At 45.1% G+C, this 23,913-nt stretch overlaps 1 protein-coding gene across 1 annotated transcript; it reads left to right on the top strand.

Moving 5' to 3' along the window:
• Window positions 1-4,788: 4,788 nt before the first annotated feature.
• On the top strand, window positions 4,789-23,437 carry LOC147038904 (LIM domain-binding protein 3-like). Its single transcript, XM_085904871.1, has 10 exons — window positions 4,789-4,884; window positions 10,222-10,373; window positions 11,813-11,878; window positions 17,199-17,426; window positions 20,289-20,500; window positions 20,791-21,160; window positions 21,276-21,456; window positions 21,627-21,747; window positions 21,828-21,943; window positions 22,260-23,437. Exons 1-10 carry the CDS (start codon window positions 4,789-4,791, stop codon window positions 22,347-22,349), a joined length of 1,632 nt encoding a protein of 543 aa, XP_085760997.1. The 3' UTR covers window positions 22,350-23,437.
• The last annotated feature ends 476 nt before the right edge of the window (window positions 23,438-23,913 follow it).

Here is a 23,913-nt window from a genome sequence, read left to right on the forward strand (position 1 = left end):
TTCCCAGTCCAGCTATTACAATGTCTTAACACATGAGCACAATGAGGATGTAAAACCCTTCAATGGGTTAAAATGAACAATGGACTGGTCACAAATGTTCGGGTCAATATATTGTAAGCATTCACTGTCAGGGCACCAAAAGACATTGACGCGTTGACACTCACTCAATTTTCAATCAAGTCGACATGCTGGGATGCAACTACATACAGGAACTGTGAGGCACACTTTTTTTTTTTTTTTTTTTTAAACACATTCAGTCAATGGTATATTTATCATTCAGATGTCTTTCTAATATTTTGACAGGGCAGTTGCTTAATGAGAGTGGTGAGCCTGCAAGGCCTTCGCTGCTGGCCTAAAAATATCGGAATCACAGACTGATGTTAGTTATAGTTTGCTCATGCGTATTAGATCATTCCAAATGGTTTGTCCGCTAGTGCTGCTTCCAGAAGTGTAATTTCATATTTAAGCATTTAACCAATCACATTTCAGCCACTATTTGTTGCCAGAGTCAAAGAAATCTGCCTGGAGGCCTCCACAATCAGTTCTGCGGGCTTTGTAGCATAAAATAAATGTCAATCAAACTGTTGCTTCAACCAATCAGATTTTGAGTTGGTGACACCAAGGCCCTCTCGCAGGAAACGTCAGCGTATTCACAGACTTTGATTGAATAGTCAAAGAAGTGTACTAGCCAGAGCTAGCAAACTGCATCTGTAGTGAGTTGCACAAGCAGATTTATTGTGTTGATTTAAGAGCCGTTTTGTCAACCCACAATGGCTGAAGGAGAGGAAATATATTTGGTTGCAGATTCACTGTCAAAGCCATTTTAAAGACGTACTTTTCAAGAAAAGATGGACATTATTACTCGAGCTATAAAGCAAATTAAAACTTATGCCAGAAATATGACAGGGCAGGCTCGACTTTCAACATTAGCTTCGATGGCGATAGGAAAGGACTTCTTGATGGAACTGAAACGTAGGGATAATCTGCACAACAGAGTAATTAAAATCTTCTTGAGGAAAGAAAGGAGGATGGGTTTTGTGTACAAATAATCAGGATTTTTGACGAGTCAAATATGGCTAGATTCCTAAATAATATTGCAATTTGATCAGGTTATTTTTTATGCTTTTTTTTTTATGTGTATCGCAGCAGTAACTACAGTAGAGGTTTTATAGCCATAAAACAGTTATTGAGGGTTGGATTGATTCAGACGGAGCACTACTGAAGGCCTCTGTGTGAAATGCACGGCCCGCCACTGACAAGAAATGTATTCACGTTCTAGGGCAGGGGTGGAAGCCCAGCCGGGCGAGCTAGATCCAGGGAGAAACCCCCCCAAAGTCCACAGATGCTCCGTAGCACAGCCGCAAAGCCACAATGGCGGCTTAATACTTACAACAGGTACTTTGACGCTCGTTTCTCCCTCCTCTTTGTGTCCTGCTCTTACCGCCTAATCTCCTTTATCTTCATGACCACCGTCATCCTTACTGGCCGGCGACACGCACCGTGAAGTGAATCCGATGCAAGTTGCTTGTGAAGTCATTCTGTGCGGTCGCTGTAATGCGTGGCGCCATTTGTGTGCGCGGAAATTACTGCACGGCGAGTCGCCATTGGGCGGAGAAGGTAGCAGCTGATCGTCAGAATTTGCGCAGTCGTCAACAGGAAGAACAATAGATTCTTGGCTATATTTTATTTTGAGTGATTTATGTCACCTCAAACGACGGTAAACCGAAATACAAAAATTAGCACAGTAAACAAATAAAATAAACGCAAGAAGGTTCAAACTATAAAATATCAGTCAACTGTATTGATGGACTGATTGCGTTTCAAATATCTAGCCACAGAAAGCCAAAAGTAAAAGGAACAACAGTGCAAACTGATCAATTAAAATCACTTATAGATTGCAGTTTTTTAAAATAGTGATGGGAAAATGCTCAATTTGCACCAAAACCCCATGGATTTATTCTTTCATGACCTTTCCAAAATTGCATCTAAATAACTCAATGACTTTTTAGTCATTTTGATTTAAGGTTTGATTTAAATGGGGCGGCTCGGTGGGGCATTGGGTAGCACGTCCGCCTCACAGTTAGGAGGGTGAGCGTTCGATTCCGCCACCGGCCCTCCCTGTGTGGAGTTTGCATGTTCTCCCCGTGTCCGCGTGGGTTTTCTCCGGGCACTCCCGTTTCCTCCCACATCCCAAAAACATGCATGGTATTGATTGAGCACTCCAAATTGCCCCTAGGTGCGAGTGTGGATGGTTGTTCGTCTCTGTGTGCCCTGCGATTGGCTGGCAACCGGTTCAGGGTCTCCCCCGCCTACTGCCCGATGACGGCTGGGGTAGGCTCCAGTAGCTCGCGTCCCCCGTGGGGACTAAGCGGTTCTGAAAATGGATGGATGGATGGATGGTTTAATTTAAATGTTCGATTTGGCACCCCACTGACATGGTTTTCAGGCCAATTCCCACTATTTAGCAGAATAATTCGAATAAATTATTACATGGCTGATTGATTTAAAAAAAAAAATAATTTAATAAAATACAAATATATTTTTTTCCAGTAAAGATATGTATTAAAGGAAGAATAGTTCACACTTTATAAGTGTCCTTCAGAATTTGTTTAAGGTAACAGACAGGAATTTTCAGATGTGTCTGTGATTGCTCTGATCTTTAAGCAAGAAGCCGCAAGGAATTGTGTGCACTGCAGTGTGTCTTTGTGTTGTTTGTGGGTGTAAAACCATCCCCAGCAATGGGATCTTTTTGGGAACTATCTCAGATGTTCCCTCTGGCAGGCCCCTTGCATCTCGGCCGAGATACAGTATCGCTCCACCAGGCAACATTGGCGACATTCCTGCCTGTGACAAAAGTGTCTAAACTTAGATGCTGATAGCCTACTGGTGGCCTATTAGCTGCTATGTTTCACACACGCACACACACACACACGCACGCACGCACGCACGCACACATACACACACACACACACACACACGTACATTCTTAGGACTATGGTAGCTAAAGAAATCCATTTTATTTCAAACGAACAGATGGTCCATGTCATATGTAGAACAGATTTTAAAAAGTTATTGGGTATGCAAGAAACAGTGGCACCTCGACTTGCCAGTTTGTTCCATGACCAATTTTTCTAATTCTATTGAAATGAAATTTTATGTATCAAAAAATTACTAGAAATAATTCAATATTGGTGATTGTACTATGTATAATACTGTAATACTCAAACTTGTATTTGTTTGAGAAAAAAGTGGAATTGAACTTTGCTAATGTTTTTGATGCAGAAAGCAAACCTACAGGTATGGTAATTAATTGATTAATTCACAACTAATTGTGACTATTTGAGAGATTAATAATTGTTAACATTGTTCACCAAATCATTATTTGCACCTCACAGCACTATTTTAATAAAACAAAAAAATAAACTTCTTCAGTGCAAAGCTTCTCTTAGGTAATAAAAGTAATGATAAGATAGAAAATAAAAACACATATTAAGGAAAAATAACTAGTAACATTATATGTTTGACAGAAACCGTTCAGGCGAGGCATGCTGACGTTTGGGCTTCGTGCGTGCCCACCTGTTGTTGGCGGCTGCCAAAATAAAAAGCCATTAAGGTCACAGGTGCGACTGCTTGTTGTGGCCGAGTGACAAAAGCCAGCAAATCGCTTAACAAGCACAGCAGTGAGATCTCGTGAACGAACCTTTGGGTCTCGCTGCAAAATCATAATTTGGGCATTATTCAAGAAGCATTTATACCCGGGTGGTCTGTTGACCATCGACCAAAGTTTTTGGTGGAGATCATGAAGGCAGAATGAGTCTAAGACTGATGAAATTGGGGCCTTTTTTAACTGGGAGCACGACTGAAGCACAATTCCAGATTGTGGCCATCACTCATGAGACCGATTCCCTTGAGGTACACATCATAACACAAATAGCAATCTTCCACTAGGGATGGCCACAATTATTATTATTTTTTTTTTGCACTGGACTCCAAACCATTTGATTTTTGAGTAACCGTTTTTTATATCATTCTAGTACGAAAGTCTTGAGGACTCATCAACACCGATAGATACCTAGTAACTGATATCAATGGTCCTTTTGATTCACCAAATTTCTAATAAAACAATGACTGGTCATTTAAGAAGATGACTTTTCCTTCATTTCTAACAAAGCGAATAACATCTACTCAGCAATACTGAATTTGAAGTTCATAATGAAACAAAAAACTGGGAGTGCAGTCAATGACAATCTGTCAGTCTCGTTGTACCTCAAGATTATTTTGCCACGTTATGACTGGCGACCTCTCATTAATAGGCCGTGTGACATTTCCGTAATGACGCCCATTCTCTTCACGCATGACCTTTTTGGTGTTAAATTATTGACGGGCTCATCCACTGTAGGGAGACCCTGAAGGGGTCTGGATGGGCGGCATCTACAAGAACCAAGCCGGTCTATATTAGCGCAGCTGAATCACGGCAAGCATGCCATAACCGGTGTCCCCTTTCACGCCATATAAGTCAGCCCCCTCGTAACCCCCCCCCCATGCCGCACAATGCCTACCGACTATCTGTGTCTATTCTTAGCCTGTCACTTCAACCCGTCCGACCAGGCGAGTCCTCCTCGACTTCCTCACACTTTTTTGTTGTGTTCACATCATCTTCTTGTGCTCTCAGAGGCCCCTGGTCAGCCCTCGTCCGCTCTGCCTGTTTCAGACTACTGAGCAAAGACAACAACAAGAAAAACCAGTTACCTCATTTTTAAGATAAGGGAACTTTGCCCTGCTTGGAACATGAGCTCATACACGGTGTCGCTGCCCGGCCCGGGACCTTGGGGCTTCCGGCTGCAGGGAGGCAAGGACTTCAACATGCCGCTCACCATCTCCCGGGTAAGATGACGCTCACCTTCTTGTACATCTTCATATGATTCACAATCAGAAAGAGCGTTAATGGCCCAGTCCAGCGCAGTGAGTGACCCTTCAGACGAGGTTTTAGAGATGCCAGCGATTGTTTGGCTGAATTCTCACCTTGAGATATGCGCGCTCTACGGTGCCGGTAACTCGGCTCACATCACAACAAGGAGCAAGAATAAAACACAGAGAACTGGCGTGTATTCTTTATCCTCTGCGGAGAACAGGTAATATTTGGGTGTCTTAGAGGAATAAGAAGAAGCTTCTCCATAGGGTTAACCCGGCAAGGAAAGGTCAACATTTTTGCAGATTTTGCAAAGCAATCTAATAACTGAATCAGTTTAGGTTATTGCTTTGCCTGTACTCCATCCATCCATCCATCCATCCATCCATCCATCCATCCATCCATCCATCCATCCATCCATCCATCCATCCATCCATCCATCCATCCATCCATCCATCCATCCATTTTCTGGCAATTTGAAATCATTTTTTGTTTTTAAAGAAGGAAACGGGAAAATTAAATTCACGATTTGATTGGGAATTAAGCTATGATTGAACTAATGAGTTGCAGTCCTAGTGCAAAGACTTCTTGGGAATCAACTCAGATTGGCTCTGTTCAGTGTTCAATAAACCGTGGTTGGTTCTTATTGGTTCTGTCCCACCCTTTGTGAGTGCTCACACCGTACACAGGATGAGAAAAAAAAAAGAAGCTTGCTCATTGCTTGCCACACGGGGTCCTGAGGACAGAAGTCTTTTGAGGGCACAAGTGAGTTGTCTGGGTGGGGTACTGTGTGTGTGTGTGTCTCTGGGGGTGGGGGGCGTGGCAGCTGCCAGCATTTATCCAGGGCGTCCGAAAGCGGATCTGCGCAGGCCTAAAAGTGGAAGCGGTGTTGGTTTTACGTGCGCTCGGAATAGACAAAGTCGAAAGCCCTGAGTCGGGACGCTCTGCTCATCTGGCAACTTTGACTTTTCAACATACGGAGATGTGTTACAACATACAACAAACTGCTCGAGTGTATGCAGGTGTGCAACATTACAAGCTGCTGCAGCAGGGGATATGAGTGTGTGTTGCATCCGGTTGGGGTGAAGTGTGTAAAGCCACCCCAAATAGAACACACACACCCATATGGTGCACACGTGTGAGGTGTGCGATAAAAAGGGTGTGGTACTCCAAACTGTGACGATGCCAACAGAGGTTTAATGCACGTGTGGTAACATGGTGTGTGTATGATTTCAAGTGTGTAAGGCACAGGTGTCAAACTCAAGGCCGGGGGGCCAGATATGGCCCGCCACTTCATTTTATGTGGCCCGCGAAACAAATTGTGCATCAAATTCGTGTCTCATTACTAGAATTGCAAATTGTCTTCACTTTTAATAATCTTTTTTTTTTTTTTTTTATATTTGACCTGTTTTTTCTCATCTGATTTGAAAACAAGTTATTTGTCAGTTTGTTTTGTAGCTTTTACTGTATATAATATGAGGTGTCATTGTCTTCACTTTTAATATCTTTTTTTATGTTGTTATATATTAGATTATAATATGAGGTGTCATTGTCTTCACTTTTAATATCTTTTTTTTTATATTTAACCAGTTTTTACTCGTCTGATTTGAAAACGAGTTATTTGACAGTTTGTTTTGTAGCTTTTACAGTATATAATATGAGGTGCTTATAGATTTATTTAGGTTGACAGTCATAATGGCCCGCCTAAAGAAGCTATGACCACAATGCGGCCTGCGAAAGAAATGAGTTTGACACCCCTGGTGTAAGGGGTCTTATGGTTTGCTATGATGGCGCCTCGCGACTGCCTGCGCCAAATACACAGAACAAATCTGGACCATTCAATCGTCCACGATTGGGGTCGGACGCTCTCATCATCCTCTGCAGAGCATGCATTCCGTCCTCGGTTGATGACGACTGACTTAAGATCACCACTCTATTTTGAACACCTGAAGCAAGAGAGTCAGAAACGTTCTTGACGTTTGATCAACTTCTCTCTGATGTTCTCAACTTCTGATTCTTTTGTGAGGATGAAGTGCTGCATGCCAGAAGTTGACCGCAACATTCCCCAATGTCAAAGTCAAATCATGTTCAGAATCAAATGTAGTCTGCCGCGTTAAAGCTGCTCCAGAGATGCATTTGGATGCCCAAGAAAGTTCTGGGGTCTCGCAACTCTGTGCTTTGATATAACCATCCGGATTCACTCTCAGCGCCAAACGTCGGTTGGTCTCGATGGTCTAGACTACTAGACTGCAGCGGTCCACAAGTGCGCTGCGTCATGTGCCCGTTTTGCGAAAAATGCTCAATTTTTTGTCTAATCAGACTGCATTGGATGCAGAGTGGACTACCTTCACCACATCTCATGATAGATAGTGTAGGTCACCGGTGTTAAACCTGAGGCCCGGGGACCAGATGTGGCCCGCCCTGTCATTTTATGTGGCCCGCGAAGACAAATCATGCATCAAATTACTAAAATTGCAAATTGTCTTCACTTCTAAATATTTTTTTGGGGACCAGTTTTTACTAGACTGATTAGAAAATGAGTTGTCATTTTGTTTTGTAGCTTATACTGTATACAGGACTGTCTCAGAAAATTTGAATATTGTGATAAAGTTCTTTATTTTCTGTAATGCAATTAAAATACCAAAATTTTCATAGATTCTGGATTCAGTACAAATCAACTGAAATATTGCAAGCCTTTTATTATTTTAATATTGTTGATTATGGCATACAGTTTAAGAAAACTTAAATATCCTATCTCAAAATATTAGAATATCATGAATAAGTATTGTTAGAGATGTTCACTCTAACTTATTTTGCAAGAACCACACGGAAGACAGTATGCCCTTTAAGCACTTGCAAGTGGAGAATCTGTTCGTTACTGTAGGTACAGCAATGTTCGAACAAAGTCTGCCTTTGGATTCTTGCGAGAGAGTATTTATTGAGAGACGTAGGGTGGGGGTGAGAGTGGCCAAGGTGGGGTGTGAACCCCTGGCCTCTGGGGGGGGGGCACAGCAGGGGGTGTTTTACGATGTTGTGTAAACAGAACACCTCTGATTGCTTCCTCTGCAGTTGGTCAATCAGTTCAAAGGATCTTAGCACTTTGTTCTACTACTTTGTTAAGACAGGACAAGCTATGTTATTTATTACAGGTTACAGTCCAACATAAGCATAGGATCAAACTAATCAACCCTAACAAGTATACTAGCAGGGTTTTCAACTAATCACTTGAATTGTCTAAGTAACTCGAAACACCTGCAAGGGCTTCCTGAGCCTTGAAAAACACTCAGCTTGGTTCAGTAAACTAAATCACAAGTATGGGGAAGACTGCTGATCTGACTGCTGTCCAGAGGACCATCATTGACACCCTCCATCAGGAGGGTAAGACACTAAAAGAAATTTCTCAAAGAGCAAGCTGTTCACAGAGTGCAGTTTTAAAGCATATCCACAAAAAGTCTGTTGGAAGAGGGAAATGTGGCAGGAAACGCTGCACAACCAAGAGAGATGACCGCAGCCTTGTGAAGAAGAGTCGCTTCCAGAATTTTGGGGAGCTTCAAAGACAGTAGACTGAAGCTGGAGTCCAGGTATCAAAAGCCACTGTTCACAAACCTGTCCGGGAAATGGCCTTCAATAGCCGTATTCCCATGGTCAAGCCACTTCTGAACTCAAGACAATGGAAGAAGCATCTGACTTGGGCTATGGAAAAGAAGCACTGGACAGTTCCAGAGTGGTCCAAAGTCCTCTTTTCAGACGAAAGCAAGTTATGTATTTCATTTGGAAGTCAAGGCACCAGAGACTGGACAAAGGCTGGAGAGGAGCAAAATCCAAGTTGCTTGAAATCCAGTGTGATGTTCCCGCAGTCAGCGATGGTTTGGGAGACAATGGACATGTTCAAATGTTTGATTTTGTTTTGCTGTGATAAATCTTTTTTTTTTTTCCACTTGGTCTGAACAAATGTTCTAATTTTTTTAGATAGGATGAGATAGGATATCAAAGTCAAAGTCCGCTTTATTGTCAATTTCTTCACGTCAAGGCACACAAAGAGATCGAAATTACGTTTCCCACGTCCCACGGTGACTAGACACAGTACACAACACTCACATCAAATAGCACAAAGAGTAAAAACGAACAGACAAGAGCAACGAATAAGTAATAAGCAAATAACCCAAATAAATAAACAATAAATAAATAAATAGACAAATAAGAGCAGCCCATTTGAGTTTTCTTAAGCTATAAGCCATAATTAGCAATATCAAAATAATAAAAGGCTTGCAATATTTCAGTTGATTAGTAATGAATCCAGAATGTATGACATTTTTGTTTTTTTAATTGCATTACAGAAAATAAAGAACTTTACCACAATATTCTCGTTTTCTGAGACAGTCCTGTATATTATGAGGTGTTCATACATTGACAGTTGACAGTCATATAGGCCCTCCAAAAGAAACTGACTACGATGCGGCCTGAGGAAAAAAAAGAGTTTGACACCCCTGGTGTAGATGCTGTGCAGTGTTGGATCAGGGTCCATTTGATGAACTAACAGATGGAAGTGCCAGTTAAGGACTCCAAAATTCATACGTCTGAAGGTGAGGCTGGGCAAGTTTTAAATCGAGATTTAAAGCCAAGACGTCAATATTTTAAATATGACCATTACTGTGGCCGTTTTTATACTTGAAATGCGCATAGCTCCCGTTTACTTAAATCTACAAAGCTTAATTTACTTAAAATTTTCTTGGTATTACTTTGCCTTGCAATATTTCTACAGAATAGCAGCTTTAATTTTTGCCGGTACTGGACCCGAATCGAGAATTCTCAAGGGCTGAGCAGCTACCTCTGCACAGCACCGCTGTTATAGTGCAACTGTTGACAGGCACACTGCTGTTTTTAGCTACTGAAGGTCAGCCAGCACACACTTGTCTCATAAGTTAGTTCTTCTGTTAGCATCTACTCTTAGAAGTGCACAGGGTCGTTACTTTAAGATGGTCAAGCTAACCTCCACAGATGTTTCAGATATTTTTAGTCTACTCAGAAACACTCAAGCATCGGGACCTTTAAAGTTCCACACAGATTTTGTGACATCATTTGGGTCATTTGCAGTAGGCAATACAGTCTTTAGGATCATCCACCCATTCTCAAGCGCCTATCCAAATTGAGGGAATCCCAGAATAGCCTCTTCCCAGCCACTTTGTCTGCCTCGTCTCGAGGAAAAACAATAAGATCACTGCTGGTGACCACAACTCACACCTGGACGCTCTCTTCTCTAGATCTTAAGCAATTCTTACCGATTCATGTTTGCCTGCTCCGATTTTGTCCAGATCACGCCGGGTAGCAAGGCGGCACACGCCGACCTGGTCCAGGGCGACGTCATCATGGCCATTGACGGTGTGAGCACGGAGGGCATGACCCACCTGGAGGCCCAGAACAAGATCAAGATGGCCAACTACAATCTGGCACTCACCATGACCAAGTAAGTGCGAACGGTCCTCCGGTCCACACGTCTTGTTTTTAACCGCCTGTGCCTTCGAAATGGAACCTGGCGGGCCAAGCGCCACATCGCCGTCACACAGAGACGCAACGTACAGTCACAGGGCCCGAACCCAGCCGCAAATAGCCTCCCCCTCTAAAAAACAAAGCCTCTGGTTGTGCCGCCAATTACCACAGAGAGCGAGCGTTTTACCTGCAGAATCCAGCTGTTTATTTATTTTTCTGGGCCACCAATGACTGTACTCGTCCAATACAGTATGTTTTTCAACGGATCTCCCCCAAATTCATATAAAACACAAAAATACTGTGTGTACACCTTGTGGCAGTATTAAAAAAAAATGCTTCCACCAAACGTTTTGAACTAAAGCTGTTTGACTCTTGAAATATTTCTCAAGCAGCTCACTTTCCATTTCCACCAAATATTATTTGAAGAGGAAAAGAAAAGTAATAATACAGTAGTAATATACAGCCCAAAGATGTGAGCAGATACGAAGATGTTGTCTCTGTGGATGCCTGGAAGTTGATCCTGGGGAAAAAGACGTCACATGACCCACCCACTAGAGTAAAGCGCTTCCAAAAGCAATTTGCTCGCTATATCGAGCCACTTCTGTGGCCTCCCTGGCAAAAAATTTCAAAGAAAGCAACTTGTGACTAAGAAACATGAGTGGAATTATTTTCATATTTTCATTTTGCTTATGACGAGAAAGGAGCCCGCGGTGGAAGGCGATCGATAACAAAGTCAGTTGCCAAATGCATCATGCCCGTTGTCGCACATGTTGGGAACCTTCGACTCTCTGTACGTAACGTTTATTTAAAAAAAAACACACACACACACACAAGGTGGGGCTACCCGAAGGACGTATATGAGCCAAAATATTGCATTGGATGTTGAGGGAAGCTGTGTTAAGATTGATGTGTCTCTTGGGGAGACTTTTATTTTTTGTGCATACTTAATAACTGCTCCTTCCGGAGGGCAGGGGCACGGATGTAGACGTGGCCCCCTGGTTGCCCCAAAGATTTGTTTCCCCCCCCCCCCCAACAGATAAGATCTGATAAGTTGACTGAGGAAATGAATGTCGGCCGGTGCACGCTGAGCGCTTTCTCATAACTGAGCACCAGCGCTGCGGGTGATGCAGATAACACGCAATGATGATGGATTTTGTCCTCCCCCAGCGAGAGCGTTGCGAGCATGTGGAGATGAAGATGTTTATTGGCCCCTCAAAAATCAAACAAATGACTTGCGCCTGTGGAGAACATGCGTGGCCAACAGTGACAAAATTGGCTCAATCATTTCGAGCAACAACCTAGAGGGAGGGTTAGGAGGGAGCAAATGAAGTTATGAATTTATTTGTACTGTCACATTGTAGCATGACGTTTAGCATTTTCAGCATGTCAAATGAACATTTGTCCCTCTCTGTAAAGGGCGAAGCGTCCTGTTGTCATGCCAACGCCAAGAATCGACGCCTGTGTTCCAATAATCCCTCACCAGCAGGTGAGCTTTCCCGCAGCGCATCACAATTCTCTTGACCTCAAATGGGACCTTTTGCCTCCCAAAGCAGACAGCATTGTCAAAACGGGCTTACAACATCAAAATGAATTTGGCTATATACCTCATACAGAGCTTCTCAAACTTTGGGGCTCCCAGAACCCCTTCTGGGTCGCATGTTTCCCCTTCTTCATCCCAACGAGCTCATTCGAAATATTTTCGGAATTGAAAGAGAATTTGTCATTTTATGATTTAAATATTCATATATATTTAAATATATTTATATATTAAAGATTCGTTATAATGAAGTAGTATTTTTCAAAGCTAACCGGTAATAATATTCAAGTACAAATTTAAGAATTTTGAAAGACAGACTTACCAAGTGGATTTCCAATTTTTTTTTTAAATTCTTGTATTGTGCCTTTTATTCTTGGTGGGGGCGGGGGGGGGGCTTATTTTCCAAAAACAATATTTTTCAAAAATAATTTATTTTTGCCAAAGTTGATTCACAAAGTGACATCGTATTGTTGCTGAATTGATACACCTGTTCCAATAGGGCGATATGCACTTTTTCAAACCAGCACACATCAGAATGAGATGAGTTGCAAAATATTTGTAGACGCCCAAGCGACGGCTCGCCGGGGACCCCTTTTTGAGAACCACTGCGCTACATGTTAGGGTCACTTATATTTTCTGTCGCACAACCTGATGCTGCTTCCTAGTGGTAACTTTGAACATAGTTTAGAACAGAATTTAATTGATGGACCTCTTCTGCTCATCTCCTCCCTGGCCGTGGTCTCAGGTGAACGGTCGCCCGCCAGTCCACGGCGGCTCACCGGGGCCCGCCCAATCGGCTGGCAGCCCCGCCCACAGGAAGCAGTATAATTCGCCCGTCGGCCTGTACTCAGAGGAAACTCTGAAGGAGATGGCGGCCATTCAGGCAGGCCTCCCCGCGGGGTACGTAGCCAGAATGGGGGTGGGGGGAACAGCAACAACAAAAACATCCAAACATGGCAGTGAAGGCAAAAAGCAAGAGCTTCAGAACATTTGCTGTCAGAATGAAAGCAGGTGGGCAAATTTTGGTGCTCAACTTCCACTTTTGATTTGACATATGGACACAGGATTAGAAAAAAAGAAAATATGTTTGTAAAATGGTTCATTTCATCCACCCATCCATTTCCTGAAGCGCTCGTGCTCACGAGGCTCGCCCGTGCTCTGGAGCCCATCCCACGACATTGAGTCTGAGTGTTCCTTGCCTCCATCGTTGAGGTGGCCGACCGGAGCTGCAGCTGTAAGCTGCTCGGTCGTGGCGGCAACCCCCGAACCCGCCAGAGGACACGGACAGTAAGGGAGGCTGTCCGTCAAGGCTCGTGGGAGGAAAATTAGAGAGTCCCTGGGGGCGAGCCAGGACACGACATTGTCTCCTAACTGGCCTGGGAATGCCCCTCCCCCGCATAAGCGGGATGGTTGATGGGTGGATGGATGGTATGCTTGTTCAATTCATTATTTGCAAACAATTCAATCAATACCAATTAATTTAAAAAACTTATTGGGCCGGCATTTTCGTATTATATTGATACTATTAATTTATTTAATTAAATAGTCTAAGAAAGAAATTGATTTTGATTCATCACTTTTAGGGGAAAACGGCCACTAATTAACAAGACTGACTGTTGACTGGACGAAAGAATTTAGATTCCAAGATGAGACAGAAAGAATTTGTGATCAGTTTGCTCAGCCCGCTTTTGGAGCGAGGGTGTCTCCTGTTGACTGTTTGGAGGCGAGCGCGAGTGAGGACGTTGTGCAACAGAGCTCCGACTCCATTGCCCAGCATGCCTTTGGCCGGGAGCAGCCGGTTGTGCTCTCGCTCCCTTGGACACGCAAGATATTTGACCAAAGGCTTGATTGATGAGCCCTCCTTGTCGCTTGACTTCAGTCCAACCTTTTCAAGCCCCACCAGGGCCGAGTTCCAGGCTCATTCGTTGTGTTTGTCCACAAGCGGGATGCAAGGAATGAATTGCAACATTTTGAGCTGCTTCTGTCCGCCATTTGGAGTTTTGAATCAATGCCACTCATTAAAATTAGAACCTTCTTACGTATATCTGTGTGGAGCCTTTTCAGTCATTCTGGCACAATAGACGAGGCACTCTTGCAGAGAAGCAGCAGATAACGTAATTTGTCATGAGGTCACTCACCTTTCTCCTCCGTACTGGAGCCCCCTCCTCCTTGTCATCCTCTTCCCACAAACTGAAAGTGATGTCATGTGACTAATGTTCTCTCTCTTCATCGTCCTCATATTGGCTGGCCGCTTTCCTCCTCTGCCCATGGCCAAAACCAGGTTTTCAGTCCCCCTGTTCCCAAGTTAGTATCGTCGTGCCGAGCGCATCAAGTATCAAGTGTGTGTGTGTGTGTGTGTTTATGTTGTCATGGCAGCGCGGACTTTAACGTTGCACGGCATGTGCCGCCAGGAAGGAGCTGCTGAACTGGGCTGGTTGAGTTTTGTTAATTTGCAGTGATATGGTGCTACTAACCCCTGGCAGGTGGCCTCATTTTATTATTTTTCTGAAATTATTTAACCTTTATTTACCCAGGCAAACAATTAAGAACAAGTTGTTATTTGCAACTGCGGCCTGACCCGAAGAACAATGGCTCTTTGAGGGGTGTGGGGGATGGAGTACTAAAAATAAATAAATAAATAAATAAATAAATAAATAAAACAAGGTTATAATTGTTCAGCTCAGTGGCCTAGTAGTAGAGTGTCCGCCCTGAGACTGGAAGGTTGTGGGTTCAAACCCCGGCCGGGTCATACCAAAGACTATAACAATGGAACCCATTGCCTCCCTGCTTGGCACTCAGCATTTAAGGGTCGGAATTGGGGGGTTAGATCACCAAAAATGATTCCCGAGCGCGGCGCCGCTGCTGCTCACTGCTCCCCTCTCCCCCAGGGGATGGATCAAAATCACATGGGGATGGGTTAAATGCAGAGGACAGAGCCCTTTGAGACTGCTTGTGATTTAGGGCTATATAAACTTGACTTGATTGATTGATTGATTGATTGATATACATACACAATAAAAAATAAAGAACAGCAACCAAGAACAATAAAACTATACAATATAACAACATATTTAAACTAACAGGTGCAAGTGTCGGTTAAAACTTGTTGCAATTTTTGTTTGAAAACTGCAAATAATGTGATGACCGTGAATTTAAGGGTATTTTGCATAGTATTCCAATCATAAGCTGCAGAGAAATGGAAGGAGTTTTGACCGAAAGAGTTTTGGGTATGGTGAATTTAATAAGATTAGTGGACCTTAGATTGAGGGAACAATGATGACGGTGCAGGAGGGAGGAGAGATAGGGAGGTGACATCCTGAGTATGGATTTGTAAATGAGGTGAAATCAATGGTGAAGTCGTTGGGTGTGGAGTGATGTCCAATCAATTAATTGATACAAATCACAGTGGTGAGTGGAGAAGTGCACACCTGTGGCGAAGTGGATAGCGGAGTGGTGAAGAGGGTCCAGCTTTTTGAGAGTGGAGTGGGATGCCATCCTATAGATGGTGTCGCCATAATCAAAAATGGGCAGGATGGTCATTTTGACAAGAGAGTGTCTAGCTGCACGGGTGAAGGAGGCCTTATTGCAATAGATGAGATTTGACTTTTGATTGTAGGTGTTTTATGTGGGTAGTGAAGGAGAGGGACAAGTCCAACCATGAACCAAGATATTTGTAACAATTTACAAATTCGAGTTCAGTGCCATCTGCACAAAATATTTTAGAGATGTTGTTGGCAGCACGAGACCAATCAAAAATTATGCATTTGGTTTTCTTAGTGTTAAGAAGGAGATGGAGATTATGGCAATATTGCTCAACGGAGGTGAAGCTAAATTGTAATGAGGATGCTGCAGAATGCAGAGAAGGACCTTCAGAGTATAGGATAGTATCATCAGCATAAAGGTGGAGCTTTGAACTGCCGACATACTTGACTACATCATTAATATAAATGAAGAACAGCAATGGGCCTAGGATCGAGCCTTGAGGAACCCCTTTGGAGATGGTGAGAGGGTCAGAAAGAGTATTTTCCAATTTAATTGGCTGGAGTCGATTATTTAGATAGCTGGCAAACCAATCACATGCGTGTGATGACAGGCTAATAATAGAGAGCATCTGCAGGAGGATGGAATGGATGACGGAGTCAAAGGCCTTAGTCAGGTCAACGAAGGCAGCAACACAAATCTGCTTGGTATCCAGGGAAGTAATGATATCGTCTAGGACCTTCAAAGTAGCTGTCGTGCATTATCAAGTTAGTTGACAACTTTTGATAACACTGTCCCCCTCCAAATGTTGGCTTTTTGTTTCCTGAGGACCATAATATGTGAATGGTTCCCGGTTACTTTGGGGCAGCTGAGCCTGAAAGTGAGGTGACATCATTATTTTGGACCATTAACTGATTGACAGATTACAGATCAGACAATGTGCGCCGGGAAAAAAGAGACAGAGCAAAAGGAAACGGCTTAGAGTCCAATGCACTTGAGGTTAAAGTTAGCTTAGCATCGCGCAAGGGGACACAATCGGTCACAATCTCTTCAGGCTGTCTTATTTTCCGCATTTGATCTTTAAAGGCCATATTGACATTTCAACTGGCTTGGTGTGTGTGTGTGTGTGTGTGTGTGTGTGTGTGTGTGTGTGTGTGTGTGTCTGCGTGCGTGTGTGTGTGTGAAACTAATCAAGCGAAGCTGCCAAGCAAAGGTGCATTCGCGGCTAAAGGAACAACGGTGTTGCTGTGTTGCGTTGGATTGCTATGTTGCGTTGGCGGTCGGCGCCGGCTTGTCTGACGCTCGCCGTGACGGCAAAGGTCACGCAGTGCTGGCGCTGACATTTGATTGGCGGAAGCATGTCGATCCCAGATGACAGGTTCTGTGCTTGTGAGGGGTTGTAAGGCACAGAGTTCTGAATTACCTCTCACACACTGCACAAACGCCGTCGCACTCACTGCTGACACACTTTCAAATTGTCTTCTGACACACCCGATTTGCACCTGAAATTTACTCTGCCAAACGCTCTCTCCCACGTGACAGAAAATGCTCTCATGAAAGTTGCATGAGAGCAGTTTTCACACACTACTGACAAACTCTGACCATTAAACTGCCATTTTTGTTGTGCAGTTGTGTGCGTGTGTGTGTGCGTGAGCATGTGCGTGTGTGTGCGTGTCTGAGTAAGAGAGGGTTTCAGAAGTGCATGCGAGGGTATTTTATTCAGGCGTGAGCAGTCATCATGCCTGACTTTGCATTGCGTGAATGATGACATCATGCGGTCGAAAGGCCCGCACTTCTTTTCACCCGTACGCCGTCCTCACCTCTCAGCGCCGTCGGCGGCGCGGTGGTGAAGCAGGGCGGCACGGCTAGCCACAAGGCCATCGAGGTGACGGGCCCGGGAGGCAAGGCCACCATCGTCCACGCCCAGTACAACACGCCCATCAGCATGTACTCGCAGGACGCCATCATGGACGCCATCGCCGGGCAGACCATGACCAAGGGAGACCAGACCGGGTGAGACCCCCTTGCCCAACTGCTTCTTCCTTTACCCACCTCCTCTCTCGAATCACGACAAATACATTTTTTGTGGAATTTTCAAAAAATCTAAAATCCCAGATTAGAGGGGAGGAAATGAGTGAATGCGTGGCAACGCATTCAAAGACTGCAAGAAGGATCATCTCACTCTGCAGGAATGTCGGAGTCAGTCATCGCCTTGGGAGTGGAGCAAATTGTCTATAAATAATGACACGCCCGTCACACTTGACTTGGTCTCTACTGTCGGGAAGCGCAAGCATTTTTGGCTTTCCTTCTCCTCTCTCTTGTCTCTCCTGTGCGGGCGTTGTTGCGGTTGAGGGCAAATGAGAGAATGGTGTCAAGTGCTGCATTGTGCTTTTGTCTGCTATGAAAATATTGCTGTGTCCAAAATGACAAAAATTATCCAGTGAAAACTGCGCTCGTCCTCAGACAGTCATCAGTCTCCATCACTCAGATTGAAAGCGACAATCATGATACGCAAATGTTCTGAACTTCTTTATTTCCTGTGTTGAGCACAGGCATGTTTTTCTTCTTCTTTGTGCACCATTGTTGTGCATTCTTTCCCCCCCCACTATGACTTTAATTCATTCCGAAGCCACTTTTTTATTTGATTTCGTCACCCAAAAAGTCCCCCAAAAGAAAGCTCTGAGCTGACTTGTTGTCGGGGTCTTATGCGGGTGGGTGGATTGGTGGTGGTGGCTTCCCCCCTGTGTCCGCTCCCAGTCCCTTTCCAGAGCGTCTGGTGGACAGCGCCTCGCCCGTCTACCAGGCGGTCCAAAGCGCAGAGGAAGATGAGGACGAGCGAGGACGCCGTCGCCAGGCCAGCACCCAGTCCAAAAGCTTCCAGACACTCGCCCACATGATGGGAACGGGAACGCAGTGTGGTGAGAAAACGGCCTCCACCGTGTTGTTTAGATATTCCAGTAGACTCGATCATGTGAATCAGTGGTGTCAAACTCATTTTTGTCACGGGCCGCATCGTAGTCATAGTTTCCTTCGGAGGGCCATTATGTCTACCCGAATAAATGTATGAACGCCTCATATTCTAGCAGTATAAGCTACAAAACAAACTGACAACTGACTGAAGACTGTTCAACTATTTGAAAAAGATGATTTTTAAAAGTGAAGACAATTTGCAATTTCAGTAATGGCACATGAATTTGATGCCCAATTCGTCCACGCCTTGAGTTTGACACCTGTGATGTAAATGCTCGGTGGACTCCTTGCTTTGTGGCCCACGGGACATGCTTTGCATCGCTAACTCCACGTCGTCCATTTTGTTTGTGTCTCACAGTAATGGAGGATGAGGAAGCGGATGTTGAGGTGTTGACAAAGAGCAGGTAGGCTGCGTCACACACTTCAGAACCTGCACAGGACGTCCCACGCCACCCTGCCCCGCCCTGCCCACCTTACCTCAGCTCACCTCCATCCTCACCACCTGCCCACCAACCTGTCGCAAACACCCAAAGTTATTTCATTGCCTTAATATTGGCTGTACCTAATAAAGTGTCCAGGTGTATTTGACAAGGTGAAGTGCAAGGAAAGCGTCACTTGTAGGTCCAGCTTTCGAAAGCGGTCCAGGTTGTTCTGTCGTCATAGCAACAGCAGCATTTGAATAGTGACCCACGATACTAAGACTCACTCTTTTGTGTGTGTATGTGATTGTTCACTTTTACTGTACGTACTCACATTCTTGCTGTCGGGTGAGTTCAAGTGCAGTTTTATTCTTCTTGTTTTTCCCCCACAAACTGTTGACATACGTGCATCTTGATGTGTATTCTTGACACCTTTGAGAGTGAAGAAGACTCAGGTTGAGCCTTTCTTGTGTGGTTTTACATAAATCACATTTCTTGCAGTCTTTACCAGGCGAACGTGTTGCCTTCTACTGAGGCATCAAATGCTGGCTCTTTTCTTCTCTTGCCAACTGCTCCAAAGCTTGCACGTCAATCTTTTTTGAGCCACACGTGTCGGATGGTGACATTTGCACTTTTTTGTGTCCTTCACTTGCAGCCTGAAGCATCAGTCGCCTTCCGGCGTCCAACATAAAGCGGCCGTGTCCAGGTACCGCCGCCGACTGAATGCATCAATGGCCGTCGTGGCAACCGCTCCATCCTGGTCTTTCATTGAGCTTCCATGCCCATTTCACCGCTGCTGTCTGAATGGCCAACTGGGGCTGGGGGCTATTTCCGTGGATACTTGCTTGGTCTATTACTTTATTTTTGCTTTGAGTATCGAGACAAAATTTGGGTTAACTGTGTGGAATTTTATTTGACTCCAATTATGGGTGAAGTTAAAGGAAAATGGAGCAAAAAAAAAATACAGTGAGCATGTTACTGAACGGGACAAACACAAATGCAAAGTGAAAGCACTGGCAAGAAGGCCGCAACTCTAACCTTGCTCATTTTCATCATCAATTAATGCTTTCTGGGCGGCTCAGTGCCGCACTGGGTAGCACGTCCGCCTCACAGTTAGGAGGGTGCGGGTTCGATTCCACCTCCGGCCCTCCCTGTGTGGAGTTTGCATGTTATCCCCGAGCCCGCGTGGGTTTTCTCCGGGCACTCCGGTTTCCTCCCACATCCCCAAAACATGCTTGGTAGGCCGATTGAAGACTCTAAATTGTCCCTAGGTATGAGTGCGAGTGCGGATGGTTGTTCGTCTCCGTGTGCCCTGCGATTGGCTGGCAACCGGTTCAGGGTGTCCCCCGCCTACTGCCCGATGCCGGCTGGGATAGGCTCCAGCACGCCCAGGACCCCCGTGGTGACAAAGCGGTTCAGAAAATGGATGGAATTAATGCATTCTTTTTCGGTCCTTGATTTGCATCCTCTTTTGCTTCCTCCCCAGTCAATTTGGCCAGCCGGCCCCCGCCGCCGTGCCCCCTGCCCAGCAAGGCTCGCTCACTATGCATTACCAGCAGGCCTCGCCCATGCCGCAAACCTCGCCCCCACAGCACTACCAGCAGGCCCCGCCCACCCAGCAGAGTTCCATTCAGATACCCGTCAGCTCCGCCCCTCCCAAGGTAGTCAGCACGGCCTGCATCTACCCGTCGCAGCCAGGTGAGCCGGCAAATTCGTCATAAAAAGAAAGTTGACATCCCTGTTTGTCGATAAGGACGTTTCAGCGGTTTGTTCCGTTGCAACTGGATGAGTCGAAGAGGAAATATGTTGGGCGAGTGGTGTTTGTGTGCTGCTGGGAAACTCTTTCGTGACATGGCAATTGATGCACATCTTTTTTGATGTGGAAACTTGCGACGGTGCTTTACAGTTGATTTGGTGGTTCAATGATAATCACAAGTTACTTGCCATCTTAGGTTGGTCACCTGACTAAGGCTTCCTGTCTCTTCCAGCTGCGCCGCCTGCTCACCCGCCACCACACATCCCCCAAGCTCACCCCCACCCCACCGCCCTGGCTCCGCCCCAGGCAGCAGGCGACGCGGGTGGCAACCGCCCCCCCTGGGTAACCGACAGCTCCTTTGCCAATAAGTTTGACCCGACCAAGACCACCACTGCCGTCATCAAGGCGCCTCCGCTGCCTCAAGCCGCGCCCCCGCCGCCCCAGTTCCTCCCAAAGGCCTCAGCGGCCGCCCCCGGCCCTGCCCCAGTCACTCCTAGCCCCGGCCCCTTCCCCCCCGTAGCCAGGGGGGTGGCGCAACGGGCCGAGAGGTTTGCCGCCAGCAGCCGTACGCCGTTGTGTGGAGCCTGCAACAGCATCATCAGGTAACCCATCCGCCGCCAAACACCATCTCGACCTTTCCCCACATCACCTCGAGAGGCATACCGGCCTGCTTTTGCCGTCCCGTCCGAGTCTGTAACTGGTCTGTGTCGGTCGCAGGGGTCCGTTCCTGGTGGCGCTGGGCCGCTCGTGGCACCCGGAGGAGTTCAACTGCCACTACTGCAACATGTCACTGGCAGACGTCAGCTTCGTAGAGGAGCAGAACAGCGTTTACTGCGAGAACTGCTACGAGGAGTTCTTTGCCCCCACCTGCGCCCGCTGCAGCATCAAGATTATGGGGGTAAAGTGTGAAACACGCAAGCCAGTCGGTCAGCATGGACGTCTCTACTCTTTACCTGACTGTCCTACACTATTTCAGACCACTTGACACAGTCAAGGAAAAAAAAAATTCTGACCAAAAAGAATGTGGTGGTGGTGTTGTAGTTTGCTTGTTGTTGTCTGGCCTGGCAGGAAGTGATGCACGCTCTGAGGCAGACGTGGCACACTACCTGCTTTGTGTGCGCTGCCTGCGGCAAACCCTTTGGCAACAGCCTTTTCCATATGGAGGACGGAGAGCCATACTGCGAGAAAGGTAGGCCGCCGACACTCCTCGTGTACTTGAACGGCGTGAGCGAGTCGTTAACAACGCCGCTCGTTGTGCTCCGCCGCCAGATTACGTGGCGCTGTTCAGTACCAAGTGTCACGGCTGCGACTTCCCGGTGGAAGCTGGAGATAAATTCATCGAGGCTCTCGGTCACACCTGGCACGACACCTGCTTCGTGTGTGCGGTGAGAAACGCTTTCAGGCGACGCCACACCCTCTTTACCTCCACCGGGAGACCAAGTGGCTGAAGTCTGATTGGACAAAACAAAAAAATTGTCGTCCACACACGCATGCACAGTCAAAGTAATGCAGCCGAGATGTAGGCAATAGACTGTTGGAAATAATGACAATTTCATGGAAGAAATAATTTCTGTTTGTCAAGTCAGGTCCAATTTCAACAAAATGTTAGAAGGTCAAAAAAGCTCGTTTCAGCTTTGATGCGCATTGAACATTTGCCATCGTCAGTATAAATGTTGGTTGACTTTGTTGTCGTCGTTCCAGGTGTGTCACGTGAACCTGGAGGGTCAACCCTTCTACTCCAAGAAAGACAAACCTCTGTGCAAGAAGCACGCTCATGCCATCAATGTGTAACCTGGCAAACACACACACACACGCACACACACACGCACGCATACACGCATGCACACACACACACACACACACACACACACACACACACACACACACACACACACACACACAACTCCTGATCACTACTTTTAAATGCGTGTGCAAAAACAACACTTTGCTTTCAGGTGGTTTTGACAAGAACTTTGCTTTCGGGTAGACTAGATTTTGTGACAGCTTCACTTTGGCATGAGTAATTTTCAAACTCTTACGCTCTCACAATATTAGTTCAACATTTGATTTTTCATGAAGAAATTGAAAATCAAACATTGAATCTATCAATGACATGCTTGAACACAGTTTGGAAAAAAAATTGGAAGTGCAGCAGTTTTTTTTGGTTTGCTCAGCCTACCTAACATGGGCTCTCCTACACTATCTCAGACCCCTGAACTCAACATAGATTGTCATTAGTTATGAATAACCCAGAATCAACATCCTCTCCTACATTTGTACATCGTTGCTCTTCATGACACGTCCCTGAACTAAGTCTGTCCCACACTTACAGAAACCTGAAGTGAGCACAGTTAGTGATGCAATGAAAGCTGTCCATCTGTGTGTCTCCTTACAGTTCATGCAGCTTTTGCATGCATTGTGTCCGATTCATTTTTCAAGTGTCACTCCTTGGTTTGGTGCTCATCAAAAGGGATTTACTTAATCTAATAAGAGTTTGGTTGTTTTATCTAAAGCATCTGGGAGTTTCTTTGCGTTTGTTTTTCTTTATTTTAGGGATTATTTTTCAGCGGATATGACAAACCTGCACAAGATGTTTTTGTGTTTTTTGCTTGTAGAGAAAATAAAAGGAGACCAGCAGTTGAATGAGTTGATAGATGTATTTTATCACATTTACTCGTTGCTTCAAAGCCCGAATGAAGTTCCCCATGAAAGGTGGAGAACAAGAACAAAAAAATGTTTTCAAGCATCCAACTGCTCCAGAGCGAAATGGACGTTTAAACCCGTCCACTTTTTCAATCATTTTCATGAATGCGTACGCATACCCCTTGTTTGTCGTCTCACTTTTTTTTGCATTTATGCCACCACATCGAGAAAGTGGATTAAAGTCAAACATTTGCTGCAAGCACCATGTCTCGTGTTTTTTCTGTTCGAAGAGAAAATAAATGAAAACTGAATTTTATGCTTTACATTAAAAAAAAAAGACAGTCACAACATCATCCTGCATAACAGAATGTAGAATTAAACAATTTTTAACTTTAGTTGATAGTGTGCCTCCTACTGGTGGATGTGCCTTCGCCACTTGGTGGCAATATAATACAGTACATGGTGACAGAGGTCGCAACTTCTGAACACTACGTTGTTTTTTGTGGATGATAAAGAATGTATGTCGGTAATTAAAAAGCCTTTGATACTCTTCTGCGCGGCCTTTTTTTTCTGTACCATACCATTGTGCCAAAATGAGTTCACTTGTCAAGGTTATAGTGCAGTTTAGCTTCATCCTAAAATGCCTCCCCAACATCACAAACGTTTTTGAGTAGTGTCATTTGATAGATATGAAACACCACCAGACTGAAAC

Source organism: Syngnathus leptorhynchus, unplaced genomic scaffold (assembly GCF_054491065.1).
Source record: "Syngnathus leptorhynchus isolate UIUO unplaced genomic scaffold, UIUO_Slep HiC_scaffold_27, whole genome shotgun sequence".
In the NCBI taxonomy this organism is placed as follows: Eukaryota; Metazoa; Chordata; class Actinopteri; order Syngnathiformes; family Syngnathidae; genus Syngnathus; species Syngnathus leptorhynchus.

What these genes read in the sequence shown, in the direction of transcription:
- LOC147038904 (XM_085904871.1), top strand. Translation starts at nt 4,789, where the DNA reads ATGAGCTCATACACGGTGTCGCTGCCCGGCCCGGGACCTTGGGGCTTC. An exon ending in CATCTACCCGTCGCAGCCAG is followed by an intron (nt 20,501 to 20,790) that starts GTGAGCCGGCAA and finishes TGTCTCTTCCAG; the next exon opens with CTGCGCCGCCTGCTCACCCG. An exon ending in AGAGCCATACTGCGAGAAAG is followed by an intron (nt 21,748 to 21,827) that starts GTAGGCCGCCGA and finishes CTCCGCCGCCAG; the next exon opens with ATTACGTGGCGCTGTTCAGT.